The sequence below is a fragment of the Phaethon aethereus genome (assembly GCF_964289735.1).
Source record: "Phaethon aethereus genome assembly, chromosome: 2".
In the NCBI taxonomy this organism is placed as follows: Eukaryota; Metazoa; Chordata; class Aves; order Phaethontiformes; family Phaethontidae; genus Phaethon; species Phaethon aethereus.
In genome coordinates, this window is record NC_138582.1 from 69255656 (window position 1) to 69268447 (window position 12792).

The window sequence follows — 12792 nt, forward strand, 5'->3', positions numbered from 1 at the left end:
GGCCACTTCAGCAGAAAAAGGAACACTATTGCTGTTAAATGACCCCACCAAGCAGAGGGAGGTGTAATATTCAGAACAGTTAGAGTTTATTTTTCTAGGGAAGTCATTGAGGAAGATGCAGTACTGGACACAGGTGTGAAGAAACAGTATTTGAAGATGTCCCAAGGATACCCTGAAAGGAGTAGGCAGCTAGAAAATAAAAAGGCAAGGAAAAAAAGGCCATCGCTGTTAAGTGAGAGGGACCCCTGAACCATAGAAAACTAGAATACAGAAATAAAACCACCACCCCCTTAAAAAACGCTGTACAAAAGTGAAGTAGACTACAAAAGTTGATCTAATATTTTTACTTAATTTTAAGTTCTGTATTAAAAATTAATACATTAACCTCTTATAAAAGTAAGGCACATGCAAAACATGTTGTGCAACTCCTGACTTTCAATATAAACTAACAAGCATTATTTTAATTTGGCATTTCTAAAGAGCCATTTTTCCCCATGCAGGATATGTGGAAGGTTAAGTTTGACATTGCACCAGTTAAATCTAGATTCTGTGCTTTCTGTGCAGAGATGGTCATACAAAATAAAAACCAACTCAAGTACAGATACTGAAGGTGATGACCAACATACAAAATTTAAGAATGTGACATTATATCCATTATAATACATCAATAATCTTGTTCAGTACAGGATGATTTGGCAACTCCAGTTCCTGTAATGCCAGTGTGCAATTCCTAGTTGTCAGTGTCATACGATGCTGAAGACCATGGAAAGATACTGCTCGTAGGACACCTGAATCCAGCCATCTTGATCGGTATCGTAACGTCGGAAGACATCAGTCAACCTCTGGAAAGGGAGGAAAAAAACCCCATACGTTTTTGTACTTCGGGAAGATTCAGACTGCCATGTATTCCCCTTGCCCCCTAGGTTTCTGTAGCTTTATGAACACTTTCTGTTCATCCCCTCTGTAGACGCTTTACAATCTCTATATGCATGAGGTAGCTTTTTGCCATATCTCATGCTTGAGCTGCATAGCAGGTTTGATTCTAAAACGACCTTATGATACAATACCTAAGGCTATCCAGGCACTTCTTTATAGACCAGACAGTTTTTAGTAACTGGCTTTAAAGCGGGGGCAGGGGGGAGCGGGACAGGACACAACGGACAATGCACAATTCTCATCAGACATTTGAGAGAGTCATCTGGAGACAGAATCCAAGCATTTCTCATCTTCCAGCCCAACGTGCTTTTATGTATCAGTAGCATCTGAGCTGTCTGTAAAAGCCCTGAGGTGCCAGGCAGCACAGAGAGAGAGGGGACCAAAATAACTACCAGCACAGTTTCACTAACACTGGCTGAATGACGGTCAACTTCAAAGCCCCCTTTACCAGAGTTTAAGTTTGGAACCAAGTATAATCAGCTTCTATTACACATGACCATAAAAGCACCTGATGTTTCAGCAGACTTACAGCTAGAGACATAAAGGAGAAGAACAAAAGAGACATAAAGGAGAAGAACAAAAGAGATGTATGCAAATAACAGAGAGAGATACTGCTTCTACAGGGCACTCCTTTCTCTTCATGTTGTGTATCGGAAGATGTCTTAAGGCACTGTTGCAATGCTGGCCAGTGACAGAAGAGAAACCCTCTTCCTGTCCTACTAAAACTCAGCTTGTCCACTGCTACGGTTTCTCAACTTTTCCCTAAAGTCTGACATACATTTCAGAAAAGTCAGAGACACTCAGAGAACCCTTAAGCGCTGAGGTGAGGAATCATCCAGTGATTTCTAAACGAATACGCCGGTAAAAGTACAGTTCTCTCTACGTGTATACACATATTCACACATGCATTTCTGTTAACAGAAAGGATTTTTTTCATTTTGTGGTTTTGTTTTTTCATTTGTTTGTTTGTTTTAAAAATCTTTTGCTACCATTGCCCCTACAGGAACAGCAGTGACGAAAGACTGAATAGTTCAGCTGCTAGGTCAAATTCCTTTTAGTCAGAGCATTAAACAGAGAGATACACAAAAACCTCGCAATTAAGACTGCGACAGTTATGGGCACCACAGGACCTGACACACTCCAGTTTTAACACATCCAAGATCCAGAGGAAGTGTATTAAACTAATGGAAAGAGTGTTAAGTGTTTTCCTTTTAAACACTGTGACTATTTTACATTTTTTTGCCCCATAAAAATAAATATTTAACAGGTCAAAAAAATTGTGTCAAATTTACTTGGGATGTGAACAGGTAACAGGTAAAGACCAATAAATGACAATGTTTCTAGCACCTTGTGTACACTTTATCCAAATGGTTTATTTATAAGCAAGTTCTAGATCCAGTATTAAAGTGAAAATCATAAAAGCCTAAGAAAAGGTGATTTTTTTTTTTAATTGACGTTAAAGTACATCTCCTTTCTTACCTGTAAAACAACACAGCACTGAATAAAGTCATCAAAAGCAACTTGTCCTCTTCCTTGTCTGTCAAATTTCCGAATAAGAATATCGTAGAATTGGTCAGACAGTCGGTAACCTTGGAAAAGATAAATGCTTTAAAAGGTTTTAATTGCTGCAGTCCTTCTATAAAAAGAACTAGGCTGTTTAGCAGGCATGTATAGCAAAACTAGAAAACTGTAAGGAGTTACAAGAGACAGGATTTTTCTTTTTGGCAAAATATTTCCACTGCACAACAAAGGTGTTAAACACATGCATTAAAAACCGTGCTTAATAGTAATTATAGACAGAGTCACAGTAAACATAATTACTGATTAAACTGACTGGTTGGTTGAGGGATCGGCTTAGGGCTGCAGCTCAAGTTTAGTATAAATGAAATCAATTGAATAGAAGTTCTTCTGCTGTCAGAACGTTACTGTAGCATAGACAACTGGCTTCCTTTTACACAGCAGAAAGCTCTTATCAAGTACCTCTAAGTTCAGACATTTACCTGAAGTCTGGGTAATGCTCTCAGAGCAGCCCATAGAGCAGACAGAAAACATTCCACACATGTACTGATGCATCCAGTTTCCTTTTTTTTTTGCCCCCCACAAAAGGAAATAGCTTAAGCAGCAGTGCTTGTGGCATGGATATCTTTAAGAGGTACCTTATACCTGAAAGGGTGACTGCGTTTCACCTGTGTCATTTTTAGTCACATTTGTCAGAGCAGTTACAGCCCCACCAATAAGCAGCTCATTTGATGACATAACCCAGTCATAAAAACTGTAATTACAAATGAATTACCAAAACCTGTTAGTGCTTGCTTTAGTTCATTTTTGTCAATCATTCCAGAATTGTCTCTGTCATACGTTCTAAAGACATTCTGCCAGTCTGAGATGTACTTCCAGACTCCTGTGAATTCATTGAAGTTCACACCACCTTTGTTTTCTCTGTCAAACATGCCTGAAATAAAAAATACGAAACACATATAAAACCTTAATTGTAATACTCCTCAGTAAGATCTACTAATATTTTAAGAAGGCAGCAAGAGCACTTTGCAGAAAGTACTGAAGACAGAAATTGCTAAAATGCAAGTGACATTTTGGAAAGTTCTGCCAAAAAACCCCAAGCAGTCATCCACTGAAGGAAGAAGAGATAAACCAAGATAAAATAGGACCAGAATGAATCACGGAATGTTTATTTTTCCTGGATTTTCATCTCCTGTTTGAAAATATTCAGGGCTTGACTGATCATCCTGCGGCAAAAAGGGTGGGGTGGGGGCAGGGTGGGTGTTCTTTTCTAAGGACACAGGGAAAAGTCTATGGACTGCCAGAAGTGCTGGGATACTCAACTGCATTTGACTCGGCGACACTGCCACCTATACAAACAGCATGTCGCACAGCAACAGGACTCTGCTGCTGAATACTTATTAAAAACAATGCAAAAAATTCAGTCCTTGGATTTATGAACTGTATGATGGAAAAGATTTTTCATGCTCGAGTTTTTATCCTTCTGTTCAACCACCATCACCTTCCACATTTCTGGCAATTGTTTTAGGACACTAAAGAATTCGAACATTGTAAAGCTGCCGTTTGGTCTTTTTTGCGCAGAATGTAGAATTAAAATGCAAGACAGGAAAAACTAGTTACGAAGACAAGCTATGTAATATCTTTCTTTAAGCTGATGATTTCCCTACGCAAAAGTTACATTTACTATCTACTCAGTTGTATAGTAACATTTTCTCAGACTACTTCGACAACTGCATGTGTGTGCACACAAAGGGCATTCCTGTATTACTCGAAAGGGAAAACATTCAAGTTTAACCTACTACTGCTGGGTGCTCTGGAGAAAAAAAAAAAACCAAACAGTGCAGCAACTGACAGCAGTCACAATCATCTGAACAAATCACAAAACACTATCTTGACTATTTCACATCACAGCTACACTCACCAAGAATTGACCTCACTGTTGCTGGATTAAATGGAGTCCACGTGCCTGAAACAGAAAGAATTACTTAGTTCCTCAATACTAGGTAACATTTTAAAGAAAAAATGCAACCAACAAACCAAGAAAAAAAATCAGGTAAGAACTTAAACAGTGACTTCAGAGATAGATGACATGGGGCTAGCATATTATAAAATAAGGCTGCTTTGAAGTAATTATGTTCTTGACCATTCAGAGATTACTTCAGAGCAATGCTTTACAGATACTACACAGAAACAAACATTCTTCAGGCTGCACCAAAAAAACTACATAAAAAAACAAAAGCCCAAAGCATTGGAAGAACTAACATTTTTTTTTCATCCCAGGTAGTCACGAGGTATTGGATAAAAGGCAAGATCAAAACTGAAGTCCCCCTTTTTCTACTGATGGGAGAAGAAGAATTTTAACTCAAACAAGGTCTCATACCTATTCCTCAGTAAAAACCCATCTGCTTAGTTCCTATTTTACAGGTGGCCTACTCCAGGACATTTAGTTTCTGACGAGTGAAAAGAGAAGGCTCCTAACATGGCGTAACCACACAGTGCAATTTACAGTTGAGTTTCGTATAAATCCCACCTCCACTCCTAAATCAATGAACTGTTAGTTTAAATTAGCATTTTCAGACCAAGAAATGTTCCTGCTTTAAAAGGGCCTGAGCAGTACTCATCTGAAGAGCTTTGTACTTCTCTGAATATTTAGAGGCTAGTCACTTTGGAGTAGTTTTCACTTGGTTGGGGACATTCCAGAGTGCTAGAAAGCATTAAGTTTTAAATTAAGAGAAAAACTATGCCTCAACTAGAATTTCACCATCACTTCTCTAGAGAGCCAGTGAAGGAACCAGGAAGACCAAGAAGCATACATTAACTTAACTGTGGTTGAGTGCAGGGACCACAAAAGAACCAGTAAGGCTAGGGGTACCGTAGAGGCACCGGCAACGATGCAGTTAGCTGACCACAAATACCTAATAGAAAGGCTGTGTTGGGATTAAGCAGGCTTTGTGAAGGCATAGCTGCTTTGCTGGATCAAGCTGCAGTGGGGTAAGCAGCGCTTATACCAGTGCCGAATTTCTCCCACAGAAGGTAAACTCTATCAGTGCAAGTCTACAGATCCAGCAAAGGGGAAAAACCCTATACTGTAGGCAGGGCATATGACTATTGGCACATAAATAGAAACAAGCAGAGAAAAAGGAGAGTGAATATGGCTCTGAAAATGCTTAAGCAGTATTTTAGACAGAGAACATCAGTACCTTAGAGTTGTATGTCTCCTGACAAAAATGAAAAATAATGGAATTATTAATAGGGTGCCAGCATTTAACTGAGCAGAATAGAGGAAAAAGGGAAAACTCAGTTTGAAAGTTATTTCATGTTAAAATTTTCAAGCGACTCATATAAGTGAAACCAGAGCAGCTCCAGTGCTGAAAAACTGTACTGATTTCAGCCTGTTCCAATAAACAGTGACAGACTCTTCCTTCCTCCTCCCCTGACTCTACTATTAACTTGACATGGCACCACAGACAAAAAAAACAAGGAGGAAGCATAGGATTTTATTGTGCAAACAACATATAAAGTGGTGATCCGTCCCTCCCAGGTAAGTAGACTGTTATTTGCATAAATGTGACATCTTGAAAAGCTGAATGTCAAAAACACATTGAACTTCAAATTTTAATGAGCACTATGCAGACTTTAAAAAATGTTTTAGAAATAAACGCATAACATTCTTTTAGCCCGTGTTAGATTGCAGGACAGCTACACACAACCATCCACTAGAGGACATATTTTGAAAAGAATATAGTGAATTGTTAGTGACTTTGATGTACAAGATCTAGAATCTCTCAGAAGGAAGGAAGCTTACAGTTCTGTAAATATTTTGTCTAATAGTGAATTCACTTGGTGGGGATTCTTCATAACTGCAAAGCACTGAAACTGCTACTCTACACTGTAAATAAGGAAAGAAAAGAGTTCAGATAGTCATCACTGCCTATTACCCTTAAATTCAATCAGATGAGAAGATATTTAAAATATATGAAGTTTAAAGCGGCAGGTAAAGCCAGGTTCTCACAGTTATAAACAGCACTGTAATCTTAAATTAAAACAGTGGCTTAGTTTAACTTAGCTTTTGCTGAAGTTTTTATTCAAAATAGTATTTTAGTTATGGATCATGTCTGGCAGCTACAATATATTGCTTTTAATTTATCAGACATATTATTAAGCAAATATTCTAACTAAAGCCTAGTTACAAGACCACGTTTTTACCAACTAGAGCCATTCAAATTTATTTCAAGCCAGGTAGTTAATGACAAAAAGGAGCCTTTCAGTCTGTGTGCACTGCGGCTCGCAACATCAGTTTAAGCCCTTCTCAGTCACAAAGCACAGGAAGGATGAAGGAATTAAACCTTGGAAGAAGGGGAACTTGATATGGACTCAAAGGTGCACAAACAGCTTAAATATGCACATTTTCAGATTTCTCAGTGGGAAAAAAAACAATCACAAACTACAACTCTACCAACGCTAGGTCACCAGAGGAAAGTAAAAATAGGCTACTGGAAAAGTTTTTAATTTTAGTTTTTATTTTGCTTCCATGAGTTATTTGACCATACCCTAGTTATCCTTTAACCATTATGACAGGGAACTGACAGACTCCTAGAAAGTTTTAATACTAGATCTAGAGTGCATCTTTCTACTTTATTAGGAAAAAAACCCCAAACATGCCTCATTTGGAAAAAAAAATTAAATTACCATCTTCAACTGGTGCACCACACTGTATGAAAATATTTTATGTGCAGTAAAAAGGCTGGTTGTAAACATCTGATCTTTGTCCAGGTTATACACTGACCCTGGTTAAAAAACAAAGGTTCAGTAGTGATGAGCGAGGAATATATAAGTCACCACTTATGTTTTCTAGGAAGCAGAGGTGGAAAAAATAAAGGGATGTGCATGCTTTCATTCCCCAGAATACAAATCAGTAATGCTGACAATAGGTACTCAGTTTATAATGCATTATTACTAACATGCACCAAACCCAGAAAACTTTCCTTGAAAGAAAAAAACGCCCCACCCCAAAGTAACAATGGGCTCAGAAAAAAAAAAACAAAAAACCAAAAAACAAACCCAAACCAAAACTAAATGAATAAAATAAAATCAGGGGGATTATCCACTTTTTTCCTCCCTTCAGCCTTTTGCTGTGGATTAAATAGTATTAATCGGTGGTAGGAACATCCCCCTCAGCCCAGTCAAAGAAATTCTGGAATTAAGTAACCAGTCTAACATGAAATTTAGCATTAGGTTTACAATGAACTACCTCACTGCTCATTTACAGACTTACCATTGGATAGTGCCTGCTGAAGTTCATTATCAGATATTATTCCACTCCTGTCCTTATCGACCCTGGGGGGTTGAGGGGAGAGGGGAGAAGAAAAAAAAAAAATGGTAAGCTTTAAATGCCTGAAATTAACAGGTTCAACTTACAATAGACTTCAACATTCTGGTTCTTATTCACCAAATAAGATTAATCTTTTCCTGCAAAGTCACTAATTGCATTTTACTTGGTAAACCATTCACAGTTACTGCAAATTAAACGCTTCATTCAAACTGATGAGACATTCTGGGACATGATAAAAGCTACAAAGAAAACTGCAAGACTTGCTTATGAGTGAAGAGACACACATGAGCAATGAAACAGTCTGAGCATAATCCACACAATAGAGTATTTTTATGTATTTATTTATTTTTAAAAGAAGAGCACACCATGCTGGTTAAATCCACAAAATGCCTATGTCACAATACAGAGCTGTTTGGCACCCCCAGTGCCGCTCAGTAAGATGTTGGCAATGTAGAGAAAGCCACTAACGCAACCAGTGCCAAGTACTGAAGGGATCTACAAGGAATCCAACCGCAGGGCCTTGACCCCTTTCAAAAGGGTCCAGGAAATGAAAAAGCACAGGCAGGTGCCAGCTTCCTTTGAGCCTTGTCTATTGTCTCAGAGAATGAAGTTCTGTCGCCAAATTAAAAAACTAAGTAATTTCTGCCCAAATAAAGCAGGATCATGCCTTCTTTAGAAGGGTAACTGAAAGTGGTGATGACTTCCTCTCGGTTTTTAGAAGGACCTTCCCCTTGACACTGACCGTTTTTGTTTCCCCTTAGTTACCACCATTCCAAAGCAGAGTCCTGCTCAGTTGATCCCTCTGGAGAAGCTGTTTTTTCTTCCTTTAATCCTTGTTGTCTTTTTCTAAACCTTTTCAGTTCATTCTACTAAATTCCTTACCCATCTCAAAAATTACATAAACTGCATAAAGTATTCAAATTACAAGCATAATTTACATAATTATAATAACAAGATATTCCCCTTTTTTATTCTCTTTTTCAGTATTCCTGATGTTTTTTATCTTTTATGAGCTGCTACTAAGTGCTAAGCTGATATTTCCATGAAAATGTGTTATGACCTACTTATCTTGCTCCTAAGCACCATCAGTCAGCTTAGAGCACACTCATTTTACATACAAAATGATGCAAAGTTAAAATGGGTCTTCCTTATGGACATCAGGTATCTACTCTGGATTTCATCTCACCATAATACAGTGAACATCATCCGGCCATGACAGGGTCATATGACCCAGTCATTCAGGACCGTAAGGTGCTCCTGCAAGTCTTCATCGGCCTCACTTACCCCAGCAATCAGTTAGTGTAACCGGCAAACTTCATCTGACCATCCAGCCTCTTTTCCCCCAGTTAGTTGCTCCTGAACATATTGAATTAAGCTCCCAGAACAGCTCCATCTGTCATTGTGGCAGATAACCACATGCTCTTCTTTTTAGTAAGCTATTTTTCCACCAAAGGACCTTCCCTTTCATTCTACATATACTGGATTTCTTCAAAGGCCTTTGATACTTCCGTATGTTAGGCGTCTCTTTCGAAACTATACAGATGATATCAACTGCACCAATTCCAGCCATATCTGTGCCCAAACCTTATCAAGCATATTCCAAGACCTAGAGAGTAGCCTGCCAGACAGGAATACTTTCAACAAAAGCCATGCAACTCTCCTTACTAGTTACGTTATTTAAAATGGCTTCTATTGGTTTGGCTGGTGCAGAAGTCAAATTGTTGATCTGTTTCTTTCTGGATCCTTTAAAAAGAGAAACAGCATTGTGCATACCTCCTCCAATGAAGGAGGATGAAGTGGTTTTACAGAAGGCTGGGTAGGTAAGCTGCCACATTCCTGAGTCACCCATGAGTTACTAAGTAAATACTAGCCAGTTTTAGCAACTTATTACTGTCTGTCTACTCCTTAACCTCTTCTTGCTGTCACTTGAGTCAAGATAGAGCCTCTGACGTATCTCCCATAAAAATGGATGCAACGTAGGAACCTCCCCAGTTCCCTCACCATGGCACAAACATGAGAACTCCTTTAGCTTCATTACTACAACGGTCTCGACAGTGCACTTTTTTTTAACACGGGCCTGCTATCTCCCTTGTAGGTTCCTGCTCCAGGTGTGTTCAAGAGAATATTTGTTGTTAATTTTTAAGTTTCCCGTTAAGCATTTATCAGATTCCTTTTTACAAGCCTTCCCGTACTGCTACATTGATCCTCCAGACTTTACAACCCTTTCCGGATTCTCAGGTCAAAAATTACTTCAGCGTTTTCAAGGTTACCTTCTGGCTTCCATTAATCCCCTTCCCTTCCTCTAAAAGGCAGCCACACTTATTCCTTCTCAAGCCTTTCTGAAAACTCACCCTCAGATTCCTCCTCCTCACAGGGACAGAGCCGCGATGCTCAGCCGCCCTGCAAGACCCCAGTGCAGCCCAAGCAGAAAACCCTGTCTGGGACGCCGAAGACCGGTGACAGGCTCCCCGTAGCAGCTGACCGTTTCCGGGCGCCGCCCAACGCCCGATCCCTCCCGGTGCCCCCTCAGGCAGCGGCAGCCCCGGGAGGGCCCAGCGCGGCCCGCCCGGCAGGACTCGGCAGCGCGGCCCAGGAACGACGAGGGTGGCGGCGGGCCAGGCCCGGCGCCGCGGGGAGGGGGTGCCTCTGCCCAGCAAGGTCCGGCGACCGGCAGGGGGGAGCCCCCCTCAGCCCCCTCCCCGTGGCCGTTAGGGCGGCACGCCACGCGGGTCGCCCGTGGGGGATAAGGGGTGGGGGCGGGGCGCGGCGGCCTCACCTCTGGAAGACGTTCCACAGGAAGGTGGGGTCGGGCAGCGCGGCGCCGCCGCCGTTGGGCCTGTACTGATACCCCGCCGCCATGGCCCCTCCGCGGAGCCGCCGGGCAGCTCGAGCCTTCCTCCCCGCGCTTCCGGCACGGGCCGCCTGACGCAGCGCCGCCGGTGACGTCGACCAGCCGAGCAGGCGCAGGGGCCCCGCCCCGGGGAATCCCGGAAGGAGCCGCGGCACCGCCCGCCCGTTGCCGCGGCGACGGCTGCGGGGCGGGAGCGGGCGGCGCGGGGCCGGGCCGTACCGCCCCGGGCCCGGTAAGGGCGAGGCGAGTCTTTCCCCCCGCGTTAGCCGGCGCGATGGGTGGTTATCCCGACTTTCTCCGCTGGCACCGAGCCTTCAGCGGCTCCCGAGGCGGGCTCTGCGGGATCCGGTACCGGCGCTGCCCAGCCCGGGCAGCCCCTGGGGATGCCCGACAGAGGGCGGGGCAGCGGCTGCCGGGGTAACGGGCGGAGCCCGAGGTAACGGTCCGGCGGAGAGCGCGCTGCGCCCGCTGCGCAGGGCCGGCGGCGGCGGCTTAGGCTTCCGCGGAGCAGGCAGGACCCGGGGATCCGGGTTAGCGGCACTGGCCCCCACCAGCCCTCTTCTACCGCGAGGGTTTCTGCACGGGCAGGAGCCGTCCCAGTGACCGTTCCCTGGCAGGCAGGGAGAGACTCCGGGGCCCGCACTCCCGGGAGGCCGTTTGCCGTGGCAGGGAAATAGCGGACGTTCAGCATGCAAGAGATACGGTATTACTGCTGCGGAGGAAGAAGGGGGGTACAGGGAGGAACAAAGCTCGATGAATGTGTTCCCTTGGACAAACGGAAGATCAAAAGCATACAGGATAAAAATTTCGGGTACGGCCCAGAAACCACAGGATTGAAATTGAAGTACGAGCCAAATTAGTTATCATATCAAAAATTCTTAACTGAACACAACCCTCCAGAAATCAGCCTAATTCCCCTCCCCCTCACTGCAATTTCTGGGCACAGTGTAAGGTCCCACGGGACCCAGAGTGCCTCCAGGCTTGGCTAAAACTCCTCAGGTAGAACCTGGTGCTCTACTGAACCACCCTCGTTCTTTAGCATGCTCCCTTGTCAATGAAAAAAAGCCATGGCCTTTGTTTTATCTGTTTGTACTGCTGACATTGCCTGCATCTCTTCTGCGGTCAGGAGTCATGAGCAAGAGGGGTCAAATGGCATAAGGTCTGGGTGTTGACAGGCCAAACAAGTTACTGCACAAACTCCAGCACATTCATTAGAACCAAGCAGACTGGAGTCTTCCTCATACTTCATCTCTGACAACTCTGGATAATGCCTTCATTGTGTCCTTCATCAAGTATTTTTAAATCCACAATTTTCTAGTAATATTTTATAATTAAAACAGATAATAGTGAAAATTAACTTTAAGCATTAATCTGAAAATACTGTGGGCATAACAACCACTATCTTGTGTTTTCAGAAAACTGTTAAATCCCAAGTTTATTCACACTTCAAACAAAACAAAACAAAAAAGATCTAAATCTACTGTAAATCTATAAGGATGCAAAGAATACATAGCTGAAGGTAGCAATAGTTTAACATTTTATTAAACTGGTGGTGCTTTATGTGCTGTTTTTAGTGAATCATTAAAAAAAAATTGTACCTTAGATTTCTTTATTCACCCTATAATCAAATTGCACAGTAGCAATTTTGGTCAGTCCTTTAGTCAGGAAACTGATGTCATACTTAAGTTTTCTGCAATAAACTATTTTACACAAAAGTAAGTACATACACAAAATATAATGTGAAAGTGATTGAGAATGTTAATATACGCTCAATGCAGTGCCATATAAAGACAGTTCTAAAGGACTCTGCTTAGGTATTGTAAGCTACGTATGTTAGCATATCCAGCACTAATACAGCTCTGTTGTTTTGGGGATAAATATCTTTATACGGCATTGCAGTGCACAGTGCAAACATACTCCACGAGAAAAATGTATTTGCTGACAGCAAAAATGGCTGTAACAAATGGGTCAGTAAAAAGCCACCTGGCCATTAGAAGCTTCATTCTTCAAACGTGACTTTTACATCCACCTTCTTTCAGAAATCTGATTACATTTTCCCACATCCAAGTCTTTAGAAAGAAACATGCCTAGCAAGTATCAGCATATACTGAACTTTACTTGAAACAGCACTGCCAAATTTGCCCTCAAATATTTC

General features: G+C 42.1%; 1 protein-coding gene across 1 annotated transcript; it reads right to left on the reverse strand.

The window, feature by feature from the left end:
- Positions 1–743: 743 nt before the first annotated feature.
- On the reverse strand, positions 744–10645 carry PDCD6 (programmed cell death 6; the record flags this gene model as incomplete). Its single annotated transcript, XM_082014768.1, has 6 exons — positions 744–842; positions 2416–2525; positions 3230–3388; positions 4376–4420; positions 7730–7791; positions 10563–10645. 6 exons carry the CDS (start codon positions 10643–10645, stop codon positions 744–746), a joined length of 558 nt encoding a protein of 185 aa, XP_081870894.1.
- Between the last annotated feature and the right edge of the window lie 2147 nt (positions 10646–12792).